The sequence below is a fragment of the Heteronotia binoei genome, chromosome 12, assembly GCF_032191835.1.
Source record: "Heteronotia binoei isolate CCM8104 ecotype False Entrance Well chromosome 12, APGP_CSIRO_Hbin_v1, whole genome shotgun sequence".
NCBI classification, from domain to species: Eukaryota; Metazoa; Chordata; class Lepidosauria; order Squamata; family Gekkonidae; genus Heteronotia; species Heteronotia binoei.
The window spans coordinates 5,570,724-5,598,317 of record NC_083234.1 but is presented as its reverse complement, the minus strand read 5'-3'; the positions used below and the strand labels follow the sequence as shown (position 1 = coordinate 5,598,317).

At 48.8% G+C, this 27,594-nt stretch overlaps 1 protein-coding gene across 1 annotated transcript in view; it reads right to left on the bottom strand.

Moving 5' to 3' along the window:
• The window catches only part of ZW10 (zw10 kinetochore protein), a 35,332-nt gene extending 8,490 nt beyond the window's left edge, over window positions 1-26,842 (bottom strand). The window contains exons 1-13 of the mRNA XM_060251343.1: window positions 26,660-26,842; window positions 25,585-25,719; window positions 23,002-23,103; window positions 20,622-20,699; window positions 20,379-20,538; window positions 17,131-17,280; window positions 14,865-15,056; window positions 13,709-13,875; window positions 11,413-11,595; window positions 9,070-9,308; window positions 4,582-4,653; window positions 2,056-2,225; window positions 794-924 (exon numbers count right to left, since the gene is read on the bottom strand). Of these exons, the coding sequence (XP_060107326.1) occupies window positions 794-924; window positions 2,056-2,225; window positions 4,582-4,653; window positions 9,070-9,308; window positions 11,413-11,595; window positions 13,709-13,875; window positions 14,865-15,056; window positions 17,131-17,280; window positions 20,379-20,538; window positions 20,622-20,699; window positions 23,002-23,103; window positions 25,585-25,719; window positions 26,660-26,797 (1,917 nt within the window). The 5' untranslated portion in view covers window positions 26,798-26,842. The remainder of the gene's footprint in view (window positions 1-793; window positions 925-2,055; window positions 2,226-4,581; window positions 4,654-9,069; window positions 9,309-11,412; window positions 11,596-13,708; window positions 13,876-14,864; window positions 15,057-17,130; window positions 17,281-20,378; window positions 20,539-20,621; window positions 20,700-23,001; window positions 23,104-25,584; window positions 25,720-26,659) is intronic.
• Between the last annotated feature and the right edge of the window lie 752 nt (window positions 26,843-27,594).

The window sequence follows — 27,594 nt, the reverse complement described above, 5'->3', positions numbered from 1 at the left end:
CAGAGTGTTGGACTGGATGGGCCATTGGCCTGATCCAACATGGCTTCTCTTATGTTCTTATGTGACACAGAGTGTTGGACTGGATGGGCCATTGGCCTGATCCAACATGGCTTCTCTTCTGTTCTGTGACACAGAGTGTTGGACTGGTTGGGCCATTGACCTGATCCAACACGGCTTCTCTTATGTGACACAGAGTGTTGGACTGGATGGGCCATTGGCCTGATCCAACATGGCTTCTCTTATGTTCTTATGTGACACAGAGTGTTGGACTGGATGGGCCACTGGCCTGACCCAACAGGGCTTCTCTTATGTTCTTATGTGACACAGAGTGTTGGACTGGAGGGGCCATTGGCCTGTTCCAACATGGCTTCTCTTATGTTCTTATGTGACACGGAGTGTTGGACTGGAAGGGCCATTGGCCTGATCCAACATGGCTTCTCTTATGTTCTTATGTGACACGGAGTGTTGGACTGGAAGGGCCACTGGCCTGATCCAACATGGCTTCTCTTATGTTCTTATGTGACACGGAGTGTTGGACTGGAAGGGCCATTGGCCTGATCCAACAGGGCTTCTCTTATGTTCTTATGTGACACAGAGTGTTGGACTGGAGGGGCCATTGGCCTGATCCAACATGGCTTCTCTTATGTTCTTATGAGATCTTGTAAGAGCTGTACAGGACCTGCTTTACAGAGGCATACAAGACACTAGTCACAAGCCATGGGGCTCAGAGAGAGCGCACAGCACTCCCTGTCCTCCGTTGCCCAACTCTGCTCCCCCCGCCCCCCGCACTTGCCTGCCGCACAGCTTTGTTTGCTGCAGCGTAGCTCTCCTCATCGTCGACGGTGGAGAAATTCCTGGCGCTCAACAGTCTCTCCAGGAGCTCTCCCTTTTGCACTTGCATCTGGGCTAGGAAACATTCTGTGCCTGGGGGACAGAGATAAGACGACCGTAGAAAACGACCGTAGATTTCTACCCCGCCCTTCTCTCTGAATCAAGAGTCTCAGAGCAGCTCACAATCTCCTTTCCCTTCCTCCCACACAACAAACACCCTGTGAGGTGGGTGGGGTAGAGAGCTCTGACAGAAACTGCCCTTTCAAGGACAGCTCTGCCAGAGCTCTGGCTGACCCAAGGCCATTCCAGCAGCTGCAAGTGGAGGAGTGGGGAATCAAACCCGGTTCTCCCAGATAAGAGAGCTATGGCTGACCCAAGGCCATTCCAGCAGCTGCAAGTGGAGGAGTGGGGAATCCAACCTGGTTCTCCCAGATAAGAGAGCTCTTGCTGACCCAAGGCCAATCCAGCAGCTGCAAGTGGAGGAGTGGGGAATCAAACCCGGTCCTCCCAGATAAGAGAGCTCTGGCTGACCCAAGGCCATTCCAGCAGCTGCAAGTGGAGGAGTGGGGAATCGAATCCGGTTCTCCCAGATAAGAGTCCGCACACTTAACCACCACACCAAACTGACTCTCTGGGACCCAGCGGCCTGGTTGTGTGTAGAGCTCCTCACTGTGGCACAGATGCCAAGGTCACAAACAGTGGTGCATTGTGGACATTCATCTTCCCATGAAACGTTTGGCCCGCCACCATGTTTATCCACATCAGAGAGGTGTTTTGTTAACATTTCCTTGTTCAGTGGTTTCATCAATAAGGCGGACGTGAGGCTCTCACAATCTCCTTTCCCTTCCTCCCCAGCAACAGACACCCTGTGAGGTGGGTGGGGCTGAGAGAGCTCTGAAAGAAACTGCCCTTTCAAGGACAACCTCTGCCAGAGCTATGGCTGACCCAAGGCCATTGCAGCAGCTGCAAGCGGAGGAGTGGGGAATCAAACCCCATTCTCCCAGGTAAGAGTCCGCACACTTCACCAAACTGTTTCTCCAAGGGAGCACCGAACTTTGACTCCTCCCTTGGAGATTCTCCAGGATCTGATCTGCCCCCAGTTTGTTTTTTGAGATGCAAATCCTCCTCCAAAAGCATTGTCAGTGGCCCCAAGGTGGTCCCCTCCACCCTCCAGGGAAGCCCCACGCCAAGATGAGGCAAAGGCAAGAGGCGCCCCAGACTCACCAAGCCTCCTGAAGACCGGCACCAGGTCGACAAAGGTGGGCGTCCCGCCACACAGGCAGCTGCTGAGGCACCTCTGGAACTGGTGGCCCAGGGTCATGAGATGGTGGGCGATGTACAGGCAGTTATTGTGGTGGATGGCAGCCAGCTGGGGGAGCTTCTGAAGTTTTTCCCTAGCCAGGAGAGAGAGGAAGGGGACAGGAGCCATTCCTACGCATTCAGAGGGTCACAAAAGCACCTTCTCTATTTTCCTTGGCATTAAAGGTAAAAAAGGTCAAGGTAGTCCCCTGAGGAAGCACCAGTCGTTTCCGACTCTGGGGTGACGTCGCTTTCACGACGTTTTCACGGCAGACTTTTTACGGGGTGGTTTTGCCATTGCCTTCCCCAGTCATCTACGCTTCCCCCCCGCCAGCAAGCTTGGTCCTCATTTTACCGACCTCGGAAGGATGGAAGGCTGAGCCAAACCTCGAGCCGGCTACCTGAACCCAGCTTCCGCCGAGGATCGAACTCAGGTCGTGAGCAGAGCTTAGGACTGCAGTACTGCAACTTTACCACTCTGTGCCACGGGGCTCTTTGGCATGAAAAGAAACCAAAGGAAATGGCTCCCTTCAACCAGAGGGACATAAGGACATCAGAGAAGCCATGTTGGATCAGGCCAATGTCCCATCTAGAGCTACACTCTGTGTCACACAGTGCCCAAAACCCAGGGGACATCAGGAAGTCCACCAGTGAAACCAAAACTCCAAAAGTCCTCTCACAGTTGCCCCCACTCACAAGTACCAAGAATACAGAGCATCACTGTCCTAGACATAAGGACATCAGGGAAGCCATGTTGGATCAGGTTAATGGCCCATCCAGTCCTACACTCTGTGTCACAAAGTGTCCAAAACCCAGGTGCCATAAGGAGGTCCACCAGCAGGGCCAGAACTCCAGAAGCCCCCATGCACCAAGAAGACAGAGCATCACTGCCCCAGACAGAGTATTCCTTCTAGACCTCATAGCCACTGATATACCTCTGCATCCAGAAGAAGTTACACAAAAGCAAGTGGTGGTGCTTGGAAGACACACGTGCACAATCTTTTGAAGGTGGTAGACCCAGAAACTAATTTTTATCTTGCCCGCCAAGGACCTCAGAGTGGGATAATGTTATTTTCTTCATTTGTACCCTGCCTTTCTCAACAGAGATCCAAAGAGGCCTACATCATTCTCTCCTCCTCACAACAACCCTTTGGGGTGGGTTAGACTGAAAGGATGTGACTGGGCCAAGCTTCCCCAGAAGGAATGGGGTTAGGGGGCCCTAATCCACTACACCACATAGGGAAAGGCAGAAAGACTGGCCCACAGTAGGCCAGTGACCTTCATGGTGCCATGGGGGGCGGGGCAGAAAACAATTCTGCACCATCCTCTCTATGACAGCCCTTCAACTACTAGAAGATGGCGATCCTCTCACCTCTCAGCCGCCTCCTCTCCAGGCTAAACATCCCCAGCTCCTTCAACCTTTCCTCACAGGACTTGGTCTCCAGACCCCTCACCATCTTTGCTGCCCTCCTCTGGACCCGTTCCAGCGGGTCTGTATCCTTCTTAAATTGTGGCGCTTCTGTTGATACAGCCCAATACTGAATTTGTCTTTTTAGCCACTACATCACACTGCTGACTCATGTTCAGCGTATGGTCCACCAAGACCCCTAGATCCTTTTCGCACATACTACTGCCAAGACAAGTCACCCCCATCCTATAATTATGCACTGGATTTTTCCTACTTAAATGCAAAACTTTACATTTATCCCCGCTAAAATTCATTTTTTTTTAAGCCAAGTTTTCCAACCTGTCAAGATCATCCTGTATCCTGTCTCTTTCTTCTACTGTACTTGCGACCCCTCCCAATTTAGTATCACCTGCAAATTTAATAAGCATTCCCTCGATTCCTTCATCCAAATCATTTATGAAGATGTTGAACGAAACAGGTCCCAGGTCAGATCCTTGAGGCACTCCACTTGTCACTCCTCTCCAAGAATTGAGGAACCATCCATAAGCACTCTGTCTATCAGTTACAAATCCAGTTAACAGTAACAGGGTCCAAACCACATTTTACCAATTTGTCAATAAGGACAGTATGTGGAACGTTATCAAAAGCCTTACTGAAATCAAGATAAACTATATCTACAGCATTCCCCTGATACAGCAAGGCAGTAACTTTCTCAAAAAAGGAGATCAGGTTAGTCTGACATGACTTGTTCTTGAGAAACCCATGCTGGCTCTTAGTAATCACAGCCATCTTTTCTAAATGTTCAAGGACTGACGGACTGATGATTTGTTCTAAAACTTTTCCAGGTATAGACGTCAAGCTGACGGGTATACCAAAGGACCTTGGCACATTCCTCCATTCCCCCCAGCCCCGATATTTTGCCCAGCTCCTGAAGCACCTGGGAGAGCTTGAGACAGCTGAAGGAAACAAGGGGAGAAACTCAAGCAGACAAAGGAACCCCAAACCTCTGGAGGAGAAGCATGGTCTTGCAGGGCTCCACTCACTTATGATACATCGGTACGACGTCCCAGAACATGTAGAAGATGTCCCGCACCAAGTAGAAGAGCTGGGTGTTGCTGTAGGAGGGAAGCAGAGAGGTCATTGGCCTCATCCCACGACAGAAGAAGATGAAATTGGATTCATATCCCATCCTATACTCTGAATCTCAGAGTCACAGAGCGGCTCAGAATCTCCTTTATCTTCCTCTCCCACAACAAACACCCTGTGAGGTGGGTGAGGCTGAGAGGACTCTCACAGCAGCTGCCCTTTTAAGGACAACCTCTGTGATAACTATGGCTGACCCAAGGCCATTCCAGCAGGTACAAGTGGAGGAGTGGGGAATCAAACCCGGTTCTCCCAGGTAAGAGTCAACATACTTAACCACTACACCAAACTGGCTCTTTCTGACAGAATTCACTTGTAGCACAGAATCCCAAGGCTTCTGCCAGATGCAGAGAAGATGGAAGATGCTCGCTTGAAGAAGAAGACTGAAGATTTATACCCCGCCCTTCTCTCTGAATCACTCAGAGCGGCTTACAATCTCCTACATCTTCTCCCCACATAACAGACATCCTGTGAGTGGGTGGGGCTGAGAGGGCTCTCACAGCAGCTGCCCTTTCAAGGACAACTCTGCCAGAGCTATGTCGCAAGGCCATTCCACCAGCTGCAAGTGGAGAAGTGGGGAATCAAACCTGGTTCTCCCAGATAAGAGTCTGCACACTTAACCACTGCACCAAACTGCCCAGTTTAAGCCTGCTCCCCTGCAGGTACAACAAATAAACTCAACACCAGGCAAAATTAATAAAGAATTCAAGTCCCAAGATGTATTTCTTCTAGCCTGCATAGTCCATATGAAGACCCTTGTTTTTTATTTTCTCCGTTTCAATATCAACCTTCCACAGCGGCATAGGCTAGAATGAATTTAACATATAGTAATATTATAACAGAAATTATTATTTTTATACACTGTATTAATTTATAAATATGATTATTTTACAGGCTGACCTTCAACAACTGAATTTAAATTGTATTATAAGGATTGTTGAATTAATATGATTAATTAATTTTATTATTTGTCATTTAGATATTTGAGAGCGACATAAATAATTTCTGTGGTGACAACTGGATCAGTGAGGTTGAAATTCATTTGTTGAAGGTCAGCCTGTAAAATAATCACAACTTATAAATTAATATAGTATATAAAAATAATATATAACATAATAATTTCTATTATAATATTATATGTTAAATATTCTAGCTAGCCTCTACCACTGTGGAATGTTGATACTGAAACAGAGACAATAAAAAAACCCTGGGTCTTTGTATGGAGAAGACGACTACAGATTTATACCCCGCCCTTCTCTCTGAATCAGGGACTCAGAGCGATTCACAATCTCCTATATCTTCTCCCCCCACAACAGACACCTTGTGAGGCAGGTGGGGCTGAGAGAGCTCTCTCCGAAGCTGCCCTTTCAAGGACAACCTCTGCCAGAGCTATGGCTGACCCAAGGCCATTCCAACAGATGCAAGTGGAGGAGGGGGGAATCAAATCAAAAAGGCCAATGCCATGCTGGGAATTATTAGGAAGGGAATTGAAAACAAATCAGCCGGTATCATAATGCCCCTGTATAAATCGATGCTGCGGTCTCATTTGGAGTACTGTGTGCAGTTCTGGTCGCCGCACCTCAAAAAGGATATTATAGCATTGGAGAAAGTCCAGAAAAGGGCAACTATAATGATTAAAGGGCTGGAGCACTTTCCCTATGAAGAAAGGTTGAAACGCTTGGGCTCTTTAGCTTGGAGAAATGTCGACTGCGGGGTGACATGATAGAGGTTTACAAGATAATGCATGGGATGGAGAAAGTAGAGAAAGAAGTACTTTTCTCCCTTTCTCACAATACAAGAACTCATGGGCATTCAATGAAATTGCTGAGCAGACAGGTTAAAACGGATAAAAGGAAGTACTTCTTCACCCAAAGGGTGATTAACATGTGGAATTCACTGCCACAGGAGGTGGCGGCGGCCACAAGCATAGCCAGCTTCAAGAGGGGTTTAGATAAAAATATGGAGCAGAGGTCCATCAGTGGCTATTAGCCACAGTGTGTGTGTGTATATAAATTTTTTTGCCACTGTGTGATACAGAGTGTTGGACTGGATGGGCCATTGGCCTGATCTAACATGGCTTCTCTTATGTTCTTATGTTCTAAACCAGGTTCTCCTGGCTGACCCAAGGCCATTCCAGCAGGTGCAAGTGGAGGAGTGGGGAATCAAACCAAGTTCTCCCAGATAAGAGTCCGCGCACTTAACCACTACACCAAACCAGCACTACACCAAGTTGGACTACGTGGGCTAGGAAAAAATATATCGTGGGACTTGAATTCTTTATTAATTTTGCCTAGTGTCAAGTTTATTTGTCATTTACTATATCGTTATACCGTCACTCCATACAGTTGTGTACGTATGCCCATGCAGGTACAGACAGCTGTCCTTTCGTCTGCCCCACAATGGCCTTATGAACTCTGGTCTTCCGGGCTGCCAAGGGTACCATGCTGTGCCCATGGCAGAGCATAATGAGCTTCCCAGGGTCAACAGCAGCTGTCTCTCCTGGCTGAAAATAAACGGGCGAGGGGGCTTCTGCATACAAAGCAGGGGCTCTATCAGGCACGGTCCCTCTATGCTGCCTTAGCCTAGTGCTCCAACCAGTGCCGGATTAAACCCTGTGGAGGCCCCTAGGCAGGCAAAATCTCAGGGGCCCCTTGCAAAGTTGGAGCTCCCGCCCCACCACCTGCAGCCTGAAGGCACCTTCTCCAAAGCCCCTTTGCCAAAGCTGCGGGGGAGAGGCAGAGAGAGGCAAACTCGGCGACGACACCAGCAGCGGCCACACCAGGCAAGTCGGGCAAAGAGCCGCTCAGTTGCTGGCTGCGCACAGAAGCCGGGAGGGCTGCAAGCAGGGGGGAAACGGGAGGGGGAGCCGGCCCGGGGCCCCTAAAGGCACAGGGGCCCACGGACTAGTGCCTGCTTGGCCTAATCATTAATCCGGCCCTGGCTCCATCTGGCCTGGCGCGACACACTCCAAATGCCAGCCCTCTCCAGGGCTGTTCATGGCTCCCTGTGCCCAAGGCCCTTTTTGACGCACAGAGGGGAAATCTCTCAGGCAGCGACAGGGACTAGGAGGCGGGGAGGTCAACCCTGCTGCTAAACCTTTGCACTTATTTATTTGCAGGGCCGGCCCTGGCACTAGGCAAACTAGGCCATTGCCTAGGGCGCCTGCCTTTTAGGGGCGCCAAATCGGGTGCACCCCATGTGACTCAGTGATGTCATCAGTGCGGGGGAGCGGAGCACCAGAAAGCCTTCCCTAGGGTGCCAGACAGTCTAGGGCGGGTCCCATTTATTCATCTCCCACTTTTCTCCCCACGGTTGGGCCTCAGAATGGCTGAGGGCATCACTCTCGTCTCCTCTTCACAACAATCCTGCGAGGCGGGCTGAGCCGAGAGCTTGCGATGGGCATGGTGGAAGTGGGGGTTCAAAGCCGGGTCATCCGAGGTACCGGTCTGCCCTTCTGCCATGAGGGCTTTGCCTTCTGTGCTGGTCTAAGGACTCATCATAGAATCCTAGAGTTGGAAGGGACCTCCGGGGTCATCTAGTCCAACCCCCTGCACAATGCAGGAAACTCACAATCGCCTCCCCCTAAATTCACAGGATCTTCATTGCTGTCAGATGGCCATCTAGCCTTTGCTTAGAAACCTCCAAGGAAGGAGAACCTACCACCTCCTGAGGAAGGTGCCGCCCTGAGCCTGCCTCGGCGGGGACGGTGGGATATAAATAAAAGCTTATTATTATTATTAAGCCTGTTCCGCTGAGGAACTGCTCTAACGGTCAGGAAGTTCTTCCTAATGTTGAGGCAGAAACTCTTTTGATTTAATTTCAACCCACTGGTTCTGCTCCTACCTTCTGGGGACACAGAAAACAATTCCACACCATCCTCTCTCTGACATCCTCTAAGTACTTGTACTTGAAGATGGTCATCATATCACCTCAGCCGCCTCCTCTTCAGGCTTAACATCCCCAGTTCCTTCAACCTTTCCTCACAGGACTTGGTCTCCAGACACCATCTTTGTCGCCCTCCTCTGGACCCGTTCAGAAATGTCTCTATCTTTCTTAAAATGTGGTGCCCAAAACTGAACACAAGACTCCAGGTGAGGTCTTACCAGAGCAGAGTAAAGTGATACCATCACATCACGTGATCTGGACACTAGACTTCTGTTGATACAGCCCAAAATTGCAATTGCCTTTTTAGCCACCGCATCACACTGTTGACTCACGTTCAGCGTATGGCCCACTAAGACCCCTAGATCCTTTTCGCACATACTACTGCTAAGACAAGTCTCCCCCATCCTATAAACATGCATCATTTGGAACTCTGCAGGCCCAAGAAAAAAGCCTCCCCCAAAACCTCCCCCCCCATCTTCGCCCAAACTCTCCAGCGGCCTTACTACTGTTCGGTGCTGGCCGAGGCCTCCTCGAGCGTCTGGTAAGCCAGCGCCACCAGGTCCTGGACAGATTCGCTGATGCAGCAGGCGGGGAAGGAAAGGGTGTGGGGGCTGAGCTGGGCTTTGGTCTCCAGCTCCCCCCCTGGGACAGGAAGCGCCTTGAACGGCACCAGCTTGCTGGAAGGGTCGCCCGCTGCAGGCTCAGGTAGCTTGGGCAGTGCCACCGAGGACTCGGGGGTGACCTGAGAGGGGAAAAGAAAGGGAAGCGGGAGCTCTATTCGCCACCTCCACGACGGAATAAAGGTCAGCACAAAGAGAACAAGAAACCTGAGTATGTGCATGTTTGCGCCGTAGCGACAAATTCCGGAAGGGGAGACAAAGAACGCTCTTTGGTATCACAAAGACCACCAAGTCTTTCTGACCTGAGTTTCCTAGGAGTCTTCTAGAACAGGTGCCTTCTTCATTCCCACCCCCCTCCCCAAGAATGGCCTGTCCCAGGAGGTCAGAAAGGCTCGTGCTCTCCTGGCTTTCCGCAAACTTCGCAACGCTGAATTATCCCGGAGGACTGGGGAGCACTGCATGAAATGACTCACAAAGCTCCCTGGATAAAGGATGAGCGACTGGGGTGGCCAACGGTAGCTCTCCAGATGTTTTTTGCCTACAAGTCCCATAAGCCCCAGCCATTGGCCACACTGGCTGGGGCTGATGGGAGTTGTAGGGGGAAAAACATCTGGAGAGCTACCGTTGGCCACCCCTGGCCTATTCGACTGCAAACAGGATGCAGCCAAGTAATTGTGGCGTCATTTCGTGCATATGAACATATGAAGCTGCCTTCTACTAAATCAGACCCCGCTTGGTCCATCAAAGTCAGTCTTGTCCACTCAGACTGGCAGCGGCTCTCCAGGGTCTCAAGCTGAGGTTTTTCACGCCTACTTGCCTGGACCCTTTTGAGTTGGAGTTGCCGGGGATTAAACCTGGGACCTTCTGCTTACCAAGCGGATGCTCTACCACTGAGCCACCGTCCCTTCTCTAATATGGTCATATGAAGCTGCCTTCTACTGAATCAGATCCTGGGTCCATCAAAGTCAGTATTGTCTTCTCAGACTGGCAGCGGCTCTCCAGGGTCTCAAGCGGAGGTTTTTCACACCTACTTGCCTGGACCCTTTTTTGGAGATGCTGGAGATTGAACCTGGGACCTTCTGCTTCCCAAGTAGATGCTCTACCACTGAGCCACAGTCCCATTCATGGCTCTCCAGGGTCTCAAGCTGAGGTTTTTCACACCTACTTGCCTGGACCCTTTTGAGTTGGAGTTGCCGGGGATTAAACCTGGGACCTTCTGCTTACCAAGCGGATGTTCTACCACTGAGACACTGTCCCTCCCCAATCCTTATGTTTGGCTTCATTTCTCTTTTTTAGATTTCTGGTTGGTCAACAACCTCAAGCCTATTGCATGGTTTACTGGCCGTCCCATCCTGTAGACTGTGCTGAAGCCATCTGTGCAAAGGGAGAAATGTGGACTACAAAACTCAGAGAAATAAAAATTAACGCTATAGTCAACACGTCGTTCTTTTAGAGTCTAAACCAGTTTGACTTGCACGGCTTTCCACAGGAAATGGACCATTATAGGGTTCCGAGATTGCCAGCAATCTAGGAACTTGCAAGACTGTCACTTTAAAAATTTCAGTTTAGGAAGAGAACGACTAAGGGGGGGGGACATGATAGAGACTTACAAAACTATGCCTGGGGTGGGGAAAGTTGACAAAGAGAAATGTTTCTGTCTCCCAAAGAACTCAAGGGCATCCAATAAAGCTGACGGGCGGTAGGTTCCAGGTGGACAAAGGAAATACTACTTTACACAGAGAGCGATTAAAATGTGGAATTCACCAGCGGATGTAGCGATGGCCGCCACAGCAGGCGGCTTTTAAAAGGGGATTAGACAGATTTAAGGAGGATAAGTCAACAGCTACTAGCCATGGTGACTGAACAGCCTCTCTGCCCTGTTGCTGGCCCTCCAGAGGAACTAATGTGGCTACTGTATGAGACGGGATGGTTGACTAGATGGACAGGTCGGATCCAGCAGGGCTCTTCTGATGTTCTTATCATCTGCACTTCTGCCTTGATAATCACAGGCACGCTAAAAATCTAGCTACCCTCCAGAGATTGGACATGTCCTAATCCTGGAACATATATCATTGTGTCCCAAAACATAGCCTCGTATGCAAACTTTGGTAAAGGAAAACGTTCCTCAGCTTAAAAGAGGAGAGTCGCGATAGCAAGGGGATTTGCATAACCAATCTGGGGAAACCAAGCATTCGGGAAGAGTAAGAAATCCTGCCGCTCACCTACCTTGACAGTGTTGTGTATCTCCGCCATCATCAAACGTCTCGCAGTCGTTATCACATCCTGGCACTTCTTATTGGCGAAGTGACGATTGACGTTGCGGGCGTACGTGAGCAAGTCGGTGGACTCCTCCTTTAACAACCGCATGTCCTTCAAGGCTTGCTCGAACTGCTCCGTGGCGTGAATAACCTGGAGAGGCAGACGCAGTCAGTGAGGGAGCACGACCGATGGGTGGGGGCAGAGGGCTCAGAGGGCCCTTTGGGTATCTCTCAGCAGCTGGAACACGCACAGGTGAAGCTGCCTTCTATTGAATCAGACCTTTGGCTCATCAAGGCCAGTATTACAAAGAAAGCAACTTAATTTTGTTGAATGGCTAAAACGTGAATCTGCAGACGTGAATCTGATAAAGACTCTTATAGCGCTAACTTTGACTCAGTTTGGATGACGTTTATAAACTTACATTTCTATTCTGAACAATCCATCTTGGTTATCAAACAATACTTCTTATTTACGAAGAGAGCAACTTAATTTTGTTTAATGGCTAAAACAGCATCTGTTATACGAGAATCTGATACAGATTCTTATAGTACTAACTGTGACTCGGTTTGGATGCCGTTTATAAACTTACCTTTCTGGTCTGGACAATCCATCTTGGTTATCTAACAATACTTCTTATTTAAAAGGTAACTTTCCAAATCAACCATTTCGTAACCATTATTTATTTATTATTATTTTATTTAAGGGTTTTTGTAAATGCTCAATTTCTACTAATACTTTTGTAATTAATCCTCCTATGATTATGTTAAATTGACCCACCTATTATTGTCAGTGTTACTGTAATATGAGTTTCTGAAAAGACAATAGAAGTTTATTTAAAAAAAAAAGCGGGGGGAAGGCCAATATTACCTACTCAGACTGACAGCAGCTCTCCAGGGTTCCTACTTCCTGGTCCTTTTTAACTGTAGATGGCGGAGATTGAACCGTGCATGCCAAGCAGATGCTCTTCCACTGAGCCAGGGTCTCAGGTCAAGGTCTTTCCTATCACCTCCTGCCTGGTCCTCTTAACTGGAGATGCCAGGGATTGAACCAGAGACCTTCTGCATGCCAAGCAGATGCTCTTCCACTGAGCCAGGGTCTCAGGTCAAGGTCTTTCCCATCACCTCCTGCCTGGTCCTCTTAACTGGAGATGCAGGGTCTCAGGTCAAGGTCTTTCCCATCATCTCCTGCCTGGCCCTCTTAACTGGAGATGCCGGTGATTGAACCTGGGACCTTCTATATGCCAAGCAGAGGATCTGCCACTGAGCCAGTGTCTCAGGTCAAGGTCTTTCTCATCACCTCCTGCCTGGACCTTTTAACTGGAGATGCCGGGGATTGAACCTGGGACCTTCTGCATACCAAGCAGAGGCTCTGCCACTGAGCCAGTGTCTCAGGTCAAGGTCTTTCTCATCACCTTCTGCCTGGTCCTTTTAACTGGAGATGCCAGGGATTGAACCTGGGACCTTCTGCACACCAAGCAGATGCTCTTCCACTGAGCCATGGTCCCTCCCTAGCTTTAAGACAGGATTCTTTTCCCTGAATTGTCAAAGGCTTCCCTTTATGCTAATACAGCATTTGGAACTTCAGGATAGCAGGGATGATTGCCCCAGAAGGGAAGAAAAAACACAGTGAGGTTTACCTTCACCACATCGCGGTACAGTCAGGTTAGAACTGATAAAAGGAAGTAACCCAAAGAGTGATTCACATATGGAATTCACTGCCACGGGAGGTGGTGGCGGCTGCAAGCACAGATAGCTTCAAGAGGGGACTGGATAAACATATAGAGCAAAGGTCCATCAGTGGCTATTAGCCACAAGGTAGTGGATGGAACTCTCTGTCTGGGGCATTGATGCCCTATATGCTTGGTGCTTGGGGGGGCGGGCACAGTGCGAGGACTTCTAGTGTCCTGGTCCCACTGATGGACCTTTTGATGGCACCTGGGGTTTTTTGGCCACTGTGTGACACAGAGTGTCTGACGGGATGGGCCATTGGCCTGATCCAACATGGCTTCTCTTATGTTCTTATGTCTGGGGCAGGGATACTCTGTGTTCTTGGTGCTTGGGGGGGGGACAGTGGGAGGGCTTCTAGTGTCCTGGCCCCACTGATGGACCTCCTGACGGCACCTGGGTTTTTTGGCCACTGCGTGACAGAGTGTTGGACGGGATGGGCCATTGGCTGATCCAACATGGCTTCTCTTAGGTTCTCTTATGTACAGATCTGACCACACCATGCACGGAGCAATGTGGGAAGAGGCCACCGCACTCACCTCGACGTACTGCCCCAGTTTGCTGCTGCTGTTTGGGATCGAGTGCACTAAGCAGTGGGACGTGAGGCAGTCAGAGAGCTCCTTCCAAATCACCTGGCCCAGTGCCTCCGCCAAGACGGGACCGGCGTCGCCCTCGGTGCCTTCCGCATTCGGGTCGGCGGGATCGGCTGGTGTAAACAGACGAGGTGACTCAGAACGCTCAGCCTCAAACACCCGCAGCTGCTCTGAGGCAGGCAGGCGGGAGGGAGCCCCCCCCTGCAAATAAACCACCCCCCATCCTTCGGCAGCCAGAGGAACCGTTTCCTTCCTGCCGTATGGCTCCGTTTGAGAAGCCTCTTCCTTGCTAGTCACTAGCCAGTTTGGTGTCGTGGTTAAGTGTACGGCCTCTTATCTGAGAGAACAGGGTCTGATTCCCCACTCCTGCACTTGCAGCTGCTGGAATGGCCTTGTTTTGTTTTAAGGTTTTAACTGTTTAAATATTTAACTGTTTTATACTTGAAATTGTTTAAATTTTATGTTTGATTGATTGTTGTAAGCCGCCCTGAGCCATTCGTGGGAAGGGCGGGATATAAATCTCGAATAAATAAATAAATAAAAATAGCTCTGGCAGAGGTTGTCCTTGAAAGGGCAGCTGCTGTGAGAGCCCTCTCAGCCCCACTCACCTCACAGGGCGTCTGTTGTGGGGGAGGAAGATAAAGAAAATTGTAGGCTGCTCTGAGACTCTGTCCTTGAAAGGGCAGCTGCTGTGAGATCCCTCTCAGCCCCACCCACCTCACAGGGTGTCTGTTGTGGGGGAGGAAGATAAAGGAGATTGTAGGCTGCTCTGAGACTCTGTCCTTGAAAGGGCAGCTTCTGGGAGAGCTCTCTCAGCCCCGCCCACCTCACAGGGTGTCTGTTGTGGGGGGAGAAGATATAGGAGATTGTAGGCCTCTCTGAGACTCTGTCCTTGAAAGGGCAGCTTCTGTCAGAGCTCTCTCAGCCCCGCCCACATCACAGGGGGTCTGTTGTGGGGGAGGAAGGTAAAGGAGATTGTGAGCCGCTCTGAGACTCAGAATGGAGGGCGGGGTATAAATCCAATATCATCATCATCTTCTCCTCCTCCTCTCATGACCCACCCACCCTGGACCGCCGCAACAAAGACCCTGATGCTCCGTACCCAACAGGTGCTTATGAAGAGCCTCGAGCACCAGCCGGAGCTTCATGAACACCTCCGTGGGGGGCGGGGGGCCTGGGGGAGAGCCCACGGACTGCAACTGCAGCGTGACGGCATCAGACTGTTCCTTCAGCACGAGCTGCAACGACGCATGACACACCAACGGCTTCAGGATGTAACTCAGCAGGTGCTGGCCTGGCGCAAGAAAAGGGAGGGGGGGAGACAGCAGTCAGAACTAAGACACAAGAAGGGCACGCAGGAGGCCTGGGGGGGGCACTGCCCTACCCTAGGGATGCCCTTCTTTGAACTGGCCTGGCTTGCCTCGATTCCCACAGGCTGCATTTATGTAAAACACTTAATGCTCCAGACATCGTTTATCTTGATTTCAGTAAGGGTTTTTTTTTTTTAATTTTATTACTATTCAGTTATAATAAACATACATAACAATAAACATGACAAAAAAAACTTACAGGATTAATGTCATCCTATACATCTAAACAAAGACTTATTTTTATATTAAAAGAGATGGATTATGGTTAGATAACTGAGATTTTAAACCTTCTTCTTGCTCGAGTTAAATACTTATATCAAACACACAAAGCAATGGTATAAAAGGAAGATCACTTTTTTCCCAACCAAAAATAGAATTTTTCCCATTTTTTAACTGCATCAACGTTTTGCATCCCTTTAAGTAAATTAGATAGAATATCCATTTCTGCTATTTGAAGTATTTTCTGAACTACATCATCCCTTTGGGGGATAGATTTCTGTCTCCAACATTTGGCAAAGAGTATTCTAGCCGCTGTCAGAATATAAACTATGATATATTCGTCCTCGCGAGAGACTTCATCTCTGACTAACGAAAGTAACATCATTTCTGGTTTGAATGATATATTTGACTTAGATATATCTTTTAACATTTTATGGATATCCACCCAGAATCTTTTCGCCAGGTTACAGGTCCACCATAGATGATAAAACGAACCTGACATATTTTCACATTTCCAACACTTAGGGGATACAGATTTATCAATTTTATTTAACTGGACCGGAGTAATATACCATCTGTGGAAAAGCTTGAAAAATTTTTCTCTAAAATTGACAGGTTTCATAATTTTGTCATTATTTTTCCATAGAAGTTCCCATTGTTCTAGAGTGATATTTTTCCCCAGGTTTTTTGCCCATTTTACCATAGATTCCTTAACCACTTCACCCTCCAATTTAATTTGCATCATGTAATTATAAACCTTCTTGATTACTTTTTCTTGTCCAGTGGCTAGTATTCTATCAAAGTCAAAATTATTCTTAGTGAAACCTAATATTCTATTTTTGTTGTATTTTGTAACAATTTGTATCATAACCCACCAGTCAATATTAATCCCAATGGCTTCTAAATCTTCCTTCTTTCTCAACTTTCCATTTTCGTCTAATAGCACGGAGTATCTGATCACCTTTTTAGAATCACATAATTGCGGCTTAACCGAGGCCTCTACTGGGGAGAGCCACCTAGGTGTTTTATCGTATATTAGTCTCTTAATTTTTATCCAGACCTCGTAAAGAGATTTTCGTATTAGATGATTTTTAAAATATTTTTGAGGCTTTTCAATGTACCATAAATTTGCATGCCATCCGGCATGCAGATCAAAACCTTCTAGTACTAGTAACCGTTTATCTTCCAGGGTTATCCAGTCCTTTAACCATAAGACTGTACATGCTATGTGGTAAGTTTGATAATCCGGGAGTCCTAACCCTCCATTTTCTTTTTTATCCATTAAGCTCTTCCATCTCACCCTGGGTTTCTTTCCCTGCCATATAAAGGATCTCATCAGGTGATCTAGTTTATCAAAGAAGGGTTTTTTAGCTGCAAAATTAACCATTTGAAGTAGGAATAAGACTTTTGGAAGTATATTCATTTTGAGTATTGCCGCTCTACCCATAAAAGATAAACTTAGATTACTCCATTTTTTTAAATTGGATTCTACCTCCTTTAACAGAGGTAAGTAATTGTTTTCGTATATAGTGCTGCATCTATTTGTTATTACTATTCCTAAGTACTTTAATTTTTTTTCCATCTTGAAACCAGTTTTTTCTTCTAATTCAGAGACTTCCTTTAATGTCATATTTTTAGTTAGGATTTTTGATTTCTGTTTGTTCACTTTAAGACCAGCCACCTCTCCATATTCTACTAAATCTTTTAGCAAAAAAAAAAAAAAAAATCAGGCACGAACCCACAGCTGAATAACTGCTCCTGGGACTCACGCTGACTTACCAAAGACCTTAAACTTGTAGTGGAGCTCGCCCAAGATCGCAAATCCCCGCAGCACTGATGCAGCAGATGGACCGATCCCCGTGTCTTCCCCGGTGAGAGCTCTGCGCAGGCGCAACTCCGTCTGCAAGGCTGACTCCAGGCTGCCAGGTTCTAAGCGATGAAAGGCACAGACCAGCTCCTGTCAAAGGGGGCGTCAAGCTAGGGAGGCTTTCGAGACAGCAAAGGCAGCCGAATCGCAGTGACGACGCCTTGGCCCTCCCGTGCCCCTCCAGCCACAACTGCAACCCACATGCGGCTTCAAAACAAAAGAAGAAGCCTCCAGAGCCTGTCCAGCAGTGGCAGACGGGATGCAAACCCTGATTCTCAACAGCTATTCGTTGTCACCTGCTCTGACCTCTCAGGAAAGGCAGGATAAAACAGGCATAAAACCTTAGACAGGCAAGGGAGAGCTCCTATTTCCTGAAGCCCATCTGTCAGTCTCCTTCCCAGCTATGCTCTGCTACAGTCACACCACACGGCTCATCGAAGAAAGGAAGGAAAGCACCAAAAGACATAAAAAGCTAAAGACAGCAACTGTCAGAATGTGCCCAAGTGACTCTGGAATGAAGAATCCCAAGCAACTCCCCTTTGACAACTATAAAAAGCCCGTCTGGCTATGAGAGGTAACACTGGGATGAAAGAAACAGCACCAGAGTTGGAGATTGGGGAAGTTGGTGACTCATCAGATGGATCACACTCACCCGCCATGGATTGAGACCCACAAAGCACTTTTGCTGTACCAGGCCTCAAGTAAGAAGTTTAGAAAGCCTCCAAATTCAAGATGGGCAGTCTTCACAGTGGAGGACGGTAAGCAGTGGAGTGCTGCAGGGCTCAGTACTGGGTCCCATGCTCTTTAACTTGTTCATTAATGATCTGGAGTTGGGAGTAAGCAGTGAAGTGGCCAAGTTTGCAGATGCCACTAAATTGTTCAGGGTGGTGAGAACCAGAGAGGATTGTGTGGCACTCCAAAGGGATCTGTTGAGGCTGGGTGAGTGGGCATCAATGTGGCAGATGAGGTTCAGTGTGGCCAAGTGCAAAGTAATGCACATTGGGGCCAAGAATCCCAGCTACAAATACAAGTTGATGGGTTGGGAACTGGCAGAGATTGACCAAGAGCGAGAACTTGGGGTCATGGTAGATAACTCACTGAAAATGTCAAGGCAGTGTGCGATTGCAATAAAAAAAGGCCAACACCATGCTGAGAATTATTAGGAAGGGAATTGAAAACAAATCAGCCAGTATCATAATGCCCCTGTATAAATCGATGGTGCGGTCTCATTTGGAATACTGTGTACAATTTTGGTCATTGCACCTCAAAAAGGATATTATAGCATTGGAAAAAGTGCAAAAAAGGGCAACTAGAATGATTAAAGGGTTGGAACACTTTCCCTATGAAGAAAGGTTGAAACGCTTGGGGCTCTTTAGCCTGGAGAAAAGTTGATTGCGGGGTGACATGATAGAGGTTTGCAAGATTATGCATGGGATGGAGAAAGTAGAGAAAGAAGTCCTTTTCTCCCTTTCTCACAATACAAGAACTTGTAGGCATTCAATGAAATTGCTGAGCAGTCCTTCTTCACCCAAAGGGTGATTAACACCTGGAATTCACTGCCACAGGAGGTGGCGGCGGCTACAAGCATAGCCAGCTTTAAGATGGGAGTTAGGTAAAAATATGGAGCAGAGGTCCATCAGTGACTATATATTTGTGTGTCATGTTGGCCACTGTGTGACACAGAGTGTTGGACTGGATGGGCCATTGGCCTGATCCAACATGGCTTCTCTTATGTTCTTATACCTTGAAATCCACACTGGCTCCTAAATCTCATTTTGGCGCCTGGAAACATCATTTCCCTGCAGTCCAAAAAGGCAGCTCCCAACATTTACGGCAAGGATAAAAACCAAGGGTTTACACCATCACAACAAACTCATAAAGCTGTATCTTATGCCAAGACAGACATTTGGTTTTTCAAGGTCAGCGTTTCCTAACTGGACTGGCAGGGGCTCTTAGGTAGAGATCTTTCCCATCACCTGCTATCTGAACCTTTAAACGAAAACAACTGGAATTGAACACGGGACCCTCTGCATGATGTTCACAGCCTCTCCTTTGCGTTGTTGACCCCTGCAGTCTTGGAAAAATTCTAAAGACGTGCATAGCTACTCCGGGAAAAATGTTTCAGAGTAATCATGTTTGCCTGCAATAGAGGAACAAGATTTGAGTCTGGCAACGCTGTACAGACCCACAAGATTTCAAGAACTTAAGATTTCGAGAGTTAAAGTTCTCTTTGTCAGATATGAAGGTATCTGAAAAGCTTGGTAGGTTTTTTAGGTTTTACTCGATTCAAGGCTCCCAGGGAAAAACGCTGCTGTTGTCAGTTAATTATTGTGTCTACTATGCTTCTAGAAGCTGCAAAATGCTTTAAGATTGCTCATTTTATCCTTTCAACATCCCAGTGAGATATGCCACCACTGCAAAGACACAAAAAATTGAACCTGGGCAATCTGTCCGAGGCCACGAAACAACGGATATTTCAACCCAGATCTGAGTCATGATAATCTGCAGCATAAAAGCCATAATGTGTTTTGCAAATAAATCTTAAGGAGTTGCATTTCCTGAGCAGCTTTTTCTTCCCTTGGTGCCAGTGTTCCCTCTAAGCCGAGTTGGTGTGAGCTAGCTCACTGCTTTTTACCCTCTGGTTCACACATTTTTGTCTTAGCTCAGGGAAAATGGCCCCAGAGCAAACTAATTCATGCAGTAGCTCACAACTTTAACGCCAGGAGCTCAAGATGTAGAATTTTTTTGCTCACAAGACTCCACAGCTTACAGGAAACACTGCTTGGCGCTTTCTCCTTTCCCATGGTGACATGCTGTCTAGTGGGACAACCACAAAATGTCACTGCCGCTCCCTTGCCAGTCTTGCACGCTCAGACGATAAGCAAAAACAAAAGACTTTGCAGCTATTTGTGCATTAAGGTCTTATTTAAATCATGGTTTCCATGTCTGTGAGCCGCCCTGAGCCCGCCTTTGGCAGGGGAGGGCGGGATATAAAAATAAATTTGACTTGACTTGACTTAATCCTGCAAAGACATACGTGCCAAAACAATGGTGTGAAAAAGGGAGTATTGGCAAGACTACCATTTCCGTTAGGGAAATGAAGGCTCCCCCCTGCCAGAGCTAGACACACAGACACACCAGCACCAAAAAGTCCCCAAACCTTTTGACTGAGGAAGTTTCCAAACGACCAGCTGCTTCCACTCCTCTCCCAAAACACTGAGGAGGTTCTCGGTTTGCGTCACGAGTTCGACGCGAAGCGTTTTCAGAATCTTCAGCTCAAAGCCCCGACGGGACTCCATCAGTTTCAGACGCCTCTGAGCCTGAAAGAAACAGAGATCTCTGTCACTGGCCTGAATGGCCCCTTCCTACGGGAATGCCAGCAGTCCAAGGAACCCGGACTTACCTTTTTCAAGTGACGGGCTGCAGGGACGTACTTCTTCTCCGGCAACATGGCCAGGGACTGCTGCAGGGCACAATCAAACTTTTTGGAAGGAAAAGGAACAAATATTAGAAGAACAAAAAGAAATTGGATTCATACCCCGCCTTTTGTTACCCAAAGGAGTCTCAGAGCAGCTTACAAATCTCCTTCCCCTTCATACAACAAACCCCTTGTGAGGTAGGTGGGGCTGAGAGAGCTCTTTCAAGAACAGCTCTTGAGCAGAACAGCCTCGAGAGAACTTGTCACAGTAGTATCGGGATCACGGAGAAGGAAAAGCTTCAGAAATACATAACCGACTCTCCTTGCACCAAAAATGCAATAGAAATGTATCCCCAAATATAACATCAATTGTCACCATGCATCATCACAGAACACAATGGAAAAAAATACAAAAGGAAAGCCATGTCAGTTGCTTGGCGCAGCTACTGCCCACATAAGGCAAAAACGATGATGATGAGTTTGGATTTATATCCCGCCCTCCACTCTGAATCGCAGAGCGGCTCACAATCTCCTTTATCTTCCTCTCCCACAACAGACACCCTGTGAGGTAGATGAAGATATTGGATTTATATCCTGCCCTCCACTCCGAAGAGTCTCAGAGCAGCTCACAATCTCCTTTCCCTTCCTCCCCCACAACAGACACCCTGTGAGGTGGGTGGGGCTGAGAGAGCTCTCACAGCAGCTGCCCTTTCAAGGACAGAGGCTCAGAGCGGCCTACAATCTCCTTTACCTTCCTCCCCCACAACAGACACCCAGTGAGGTAGATGAAGATATTGGATTTATATCCCACTCTCCACTCCGAAGAGTCTCAGAGCGGCTCACAATCTCCTTTCCCTTCCTCCCCCACAACAGACACCCTGTGAGGTAGATGAAGATATTGGATTTATATCCCGCCCTCCACTCCGAAGAGTATCAGAGCGGCTCACAATCTCCTTTCCCTTCCTCCCCCACAACAGACCCCCTGTGAGGTAGATGAAGATATTGAATTTATATCCCACCCTCCACTCCGAAGAGTCTCAGAGTGGCTCACAATTGCCTTTCCCTTCCTCCCCCACAATAGACACCCTGTGAGGTAGATGAAGATATTGGATTTATATTCCGCCCTCCACTCCGAAGAGTCTCAGAGCGGCTCACAATCTCCTTTATCTTCCTCTCCCACAACAGACACCCTGTGAAGTGGGTGGGGCTGAGAGGACGCTCACAGCCAAAATGCCAACATCTCATATGTATCCTTGCAGACAGTCCAACGGCAGGAAACCATTTCGGATATGAAATACTTCTTCTCGGGACCTTTTATATTAGTAATAAAATTTAATTGGTACAGTTAATTGTGACGATCCTCTATATTGATCCAGGCTTCCTCCAGTCTTTATACACAGAACCTGCTAATTACCTTCCGTATCAGCATTGAAGGCATCCACCAACAGTTAGTCACATTACAGTATAAGAACTTGTGGCTGCCCCAAGGTTACATCAGCGGGTGTGTGAAGAGGAGTGGGGAATCAAACCTGGTTCTCCCAGATAAGAGTCTGCACACTTAACCACGACAACTGGCTCTCTACAAGAGTTATGGCTGACACAAGGCCATTCCAGCAGGTGCAAGTGGAGGAGTGGGGAATCAAACCTGGTTCTCCCAGATAAGAGTCTGCACACTTAACCACGACACCAAACTGGCTCTCTACGAGAGCTGTGGCTGACCCAAGGCCATTCCAGCAGATGCAAGTGGAAGAGTGGGGAATCAAACCCATCCTCCCAGATAAGAGTCTGCACACTTAACCACGACAACTGGCTCTCTACAAGAGTTATGGCTGACCCAAGGCCATTCCAGCAGGTGCAAGTGGAGGAGTGGGGAATCAAACCTGGTTCTCCCAGATAAGAGTCTGCACACTTAACCACGACACCAAACTGTCTCTCTACGAGAGCTGTGGCTGACCCAAGGCCATGCCAGCAGGTGTGAGTGGAGGAGTGGGGAATCAAACCCAGTTCTCCCAGATAAGAGAGCTATGGCTGACCCAAGGGCATCCCAGCAGGTGCAAGTGAAGGAATGGGGAATCAAACCCGGTTCTCCCAGATAAGAGAGCTCTGGCTGACCCAAGGCCATTCCAGCAGGTGCAAGTGGAGGAGTGGGGAATCAAACCCGGTTCTCCCAGATAAGAGAGCTCTGGCTGACCCAAGGCCATTCCAGCAGGTGCAAGTGGAGGAGTGGGGAATCAAACCCAGTTCTCCCAGATAAGAGTCCGCGCACTACACCAAATGGATGAAGGCAAGAGGGATTTAACTCAAAGCCTACTGGAAGACCAAAGGAAAGGGAGGAAGGGGAAGAGGGTGGTGCCTCTGTTTTTACCTCCTGCAGCTGTTTCAGCACACTCAGGATGAGGGTGTCTCTCTCCAGCTGTTGTTTCAGCTCTGTGAATTCCGCGATGGCCACGTTCAGGTCCTGCTGCACCTGGGGAAGAGCCACAAATCCAAATGTGAATCGTCGCGGCAAGTGAACCCTTTTCATACACAACTCACACTCCTCCCAAAGGGCACGGGAGACAACAGAAAGCTGCCCATCCACTTCCAATTGGTGACGGTGGGAAGCGCCGCCAGGTCGCAGCCAGTGTTCCCTCTAAGCTGAGTTAGTGTGAGCTAGCCCACAGTTTCTTAGCTTCCAGCTCACACATTTTTGCCTTAGCTCAGGAACGATGACCCCCCCCCAGAGCAAACTAATTGATGCAGCAGCTCACAACTTCAATGCCAGTAGCTCAAAAAGCAGAATTTTTGCTCACAAGACTCTGCAGCTTAGAGGGAGCATTGGTTGCAGGCAGCTTCTGTCAACCTGTAGGGCAGGGGTGGCCAACGGTACCTCTCCAGATGTTTTTTTTTTTTTGCCTACAACTCCCATCAGCGCCAGCCAGCATGGCCAATGGCTGGGGCTGATGGAAGTTGTAGCCAAAAAGCATCTGGAGAGCTACCATTGGCCACCCCTGCTGTAGGGCACTCAAGGAAAGAGTCGTTCAGAGGCGTTTGGTCATCGCCTGCCTCTGTACAGCAGCCCTGGACTTCCTTGGGGGTCTCCAAAGCAAGCACTAAGCAGGGCAAGCCCTGCATAGCTTCTGAGATTTGACCAGATCAGGCTAGGTTAGGCCAACAGACAGACCGACATAACCTTCATTGGCGTAACAGAAAAGAAATACAAGATCCAAAGGAACTTCAAAACGGGACGTGCAAACCACAGCAATTTGCAAGCCCGACCAGCATGGGAATACAAGGTTACAAGCAAAACTTAACTAAGCGAAGTGGAGCGAGGTATTCCCCTACCTGACTTCATTTTTAATTTCTTTCTCAGTCACTGCTAGGAACAGAAATTCTGCAACCTGCTCAGTAATTGAGGGACATCTGTTAGCCGACAAAAACTCTGTTTGTCACCAAGTCGGGGGTTAAGAGGAGAGGTTTGATCAGGCGGCATTGGTGATGGGTAAGCAACGGGCAGACTAACAGAATGTGTTGTATAGAGTCAGGTTCTCGACCACATCTGCACTGTCTCTGTTCGTAAGGGATACCCTTCTATCTACCAGAAACCACGGACGATGGAAATACGTTGAGTCTGGCCAACATAAAAGCTCGGCATTGATGTGGGTTTATTAGATTCGAGAGGTGCTGAGCCAGGAAGGGGGAAGGTCTGTCACGTTCTCAGGGTGGAGGCAGGCAGGAGTCCAAAGCCAGCCCAAGGTCAAAGTCCAGGAAATCGAGCAAGAGCCAAGTCACCAATGCAGAATCACAAACCGGAATCAGAAGTCAATGTCCAAAAGCCAAAAGGTCAGGGTGCCAAGGAAATCAAGCAGGTCAGGATCAGGAAGGAGTGTGGATGCAAGGCAGAGAATAGACTTGTTGCTTCCGTATGGGTCCTGGGTGGGAGCTATATGGGAGTCTCAATCAGCCTGCTCCCTGGGTGGCAGTGACTCTGCTAGAACTCAGGGCTGAGAGATCTGAAGCATCGCCGTGCCTCATGTCTTCGCTCTGAAAGTTCTTTCCGGAGCCTGCTTCGAACTCTTGAGATGGGAGGAGAGCTTGGAGGAGATTGATTGTCAACAGCTGACACAGGTGCCTGGAGAGTGATTGATGGGCCAGCTGCTGTTTGTTCAGCTGAGGAACTGGCTGGCAACTCTTCCAGGTCTGTTAACCCTTCCAGCTCCTCCTCATCAGGGCTCATGACAAGGTCCAAGAAGCGGGGTGGCTAGGTTAGGCTTCCAACCACCACTTCCCAAACCGGTTAAGGCAGCCGCCAGGTACCTTTCACAAAGAGCATTCATTTTCTGTTAAGTTTAAAGCTATTTCAGTGATTTAATATCAATGTTTTTAAAAAAAAACACACACACTTTGTGGCATATGAACATAGCAAATAGTGGAAGATGGGCTGCCGTGTAAGTCTGTCCACAGCAGCAAAAAACAGCCAGAGTCCAGAAGCGCCTGAAAGACTAACAAAATCTATGACAGGGAAGGAGTTTTCTTGAAGGGAGCATGGGGCTCTTGCTGCTTTCTACTGCTGTAGCACAGCAGTAGAAGAGAAGTGGAGACCTGCGGATGTTTCTTGGGAGGCTAGTATTTTCAAAAGCAAAGCAGAAACTTTTTGCGGGCAAAGAAACAAACACTCAAACCAACAAAAGTCACATGCTGTGATGCAAGGAAGCCAAGACGACAAATCCTGTTTTTGCAAATCTCATTCTCTCCAAAGACAAGGGCTCTCTGCGAACCGGATTGCAGTTCCGGCTGGCTTGGTGTCTGGGGTGTGGCCTAATATACAAATGAGTTCCTGCTGGCCTTTTTCTACAAAAAAAGCCCTCCCAAAGGCCATCCCATTACTTTACTACAGCTATTTGGTTGAGCGCTTTAGTAACCAGTCTCAAATCTCTCGGCCATTTAGTGTCTACAAAGATGGTATCACCTCTGTTTCGATTATAGCTTTCAACTGATCAATGCTGTTGGATAGTTCCGCTGCTTCCGACTCCAGTTCTTTGGCATTCTGCAAGCTGGGCAGGAACTCCATGTATCGCTCGTTGATCATGCAGCAAACCTCACCCTAGAATAAGAGGAGAGAGAGTCATCACAAGCCCATCTGGAATCCCACAACTACCTCCACAATATGTGGCTAACAGCCAGCCTCCAAGCACACACACAGTCCCATAGGAAGGCCCTCGGACCTCTCCCTCCCCCCAAATGCCAGGGCTGAGAATAATCACTTTCAGAATCTCGAATTCTCTTTGCACACTCAATAGCCAGTTTGGGGAGAGAATGCAGGAACTCTGCACATGCTTTCAGAAGCACCATTAAATATCACACACCCGGGCTCAGCTCTAAAGGACTCTGCCTGTTAAACCCCACAGTTCAGGCTGCCAACCTCCAGGTGCTGTCTGGAAGTCTACTGGAATTAGATTTCCAGGCAACAGAGATCAGTTGTTCTGGAGAAAACAACTACTTTGTCAGGTGGACTCTATGGCATCACATTCAGCTGGGCTCCCTCCCAGTCCCCACCACCAAATCTCCAGGAATTTCCTGACCTGGAGTTGACAACCCTGCAGTCAGCACCATTCCCCATGACAGCAGTCTGCGCACGCTCAGAGTCACTTATCCTTTCAGAACAAGGGGCAGGGCTGAAGGACGGCAGTGACAGGAGAGGTGTGGTGCTCTTAAGCCCTGCGCAGAATCTCCAGGAATTTCCCGACCTGGAGTTGGCAACCTTGCTTCACCACCCACACCAGCAGTCCGCACATGCTCAGAGTCACTTATCCTTTTAGAACAAGGAACAGGGCTGAAGGACGGCAGTGACAGGAGGGGTGTGGTGCTCTTAAGCCCCGTCCAGAATTTCCAGGAATTTCCCGACCTGGAGTTGGCAACCTTGCTTCACCACCCATGCCAGCAGTCCGCGCATGCGCAGAGGGCTGAAAGACGGTGGCGACAGGAGGGGGCGTGGCGCTCTTAAGCCCCGCCCAAGCAGGCTCGTTGGCCCCGCCCCCCAGCACCTTGAGCTCCTCCACTCGATCGGAGAGGCGGGAGATGCGCCCGCCGAGTCCCTCCTTCTCCAGGCGGCCCGAGGAGCCCTGCACGGCCTCCAGCACGGCCGCCACCAGAGACGCGCTCGTCGCCTCAGTCTCCGCCATGAGGCCTCCGTCAGCCACCTCCTCAGCCGCGCAAGGCACCACGGGAAGACGGAGGCGCGCCAGGCTTTTCCCGCCCACCCGGAACTACCACTCCCAGCGTGCATCGCGTGATGTAACCCGTACTTCCCCTCTCCGCCGGAACTGGCTGCCTTGATGGTTCCCCTCATGCAAATTTGAAGGCAAGTAGGCGGCCCGAGAACTACAATCCCCATAAGGCGAAGCGCCGGCTGTGGGCGTGGTTGGGGAAGTCAGCTTCAGAGCGCGCTTTTTTAACCCATGAAGAGCCGGGCAGAATTAAGCAAGCGCCCCCCTCCCCTGCCTTGAATTTTAGAAGTTTAGGAGAAACCTCAAAAGCTCTGAGCCTCCCAGCTTCCAAAGTGGCCTCTCATCTGCAGTCGCCCAAACTGCACCGTAAGGATAATAGTGGCCTACCTGACAAGGCTGTTGTACAGACTGGCGGTGGAAAGTGCCCTCAAGTCAAGGCTATGGCGACCTCTGGTGGGGGTTTCCGGGCAAGGCAAGATGCATGCAAAAAATAAAGCGTAGCAAGGGCGAAATGACTGAGGGAGGGGGGCTCTGCCTTCTGCCCGCAAGGCTCCAGCTTTCAGGTAGAGAGGAGTAATGCAGGGGTTGGGGGGAGGGGGTTTATGCACCAAGCCCCAGCATCAGACGATCTGCAGTAGAAGAGCAAGATCCAAGCCCCGGAGCACCTTGAAGAGCACCTCAGACAGGTTTCTCTCCTGCCCATGCTGGCAAAGCTTATGGGCTTTAAACAGCAAACCCATTTTTAAGTGCTT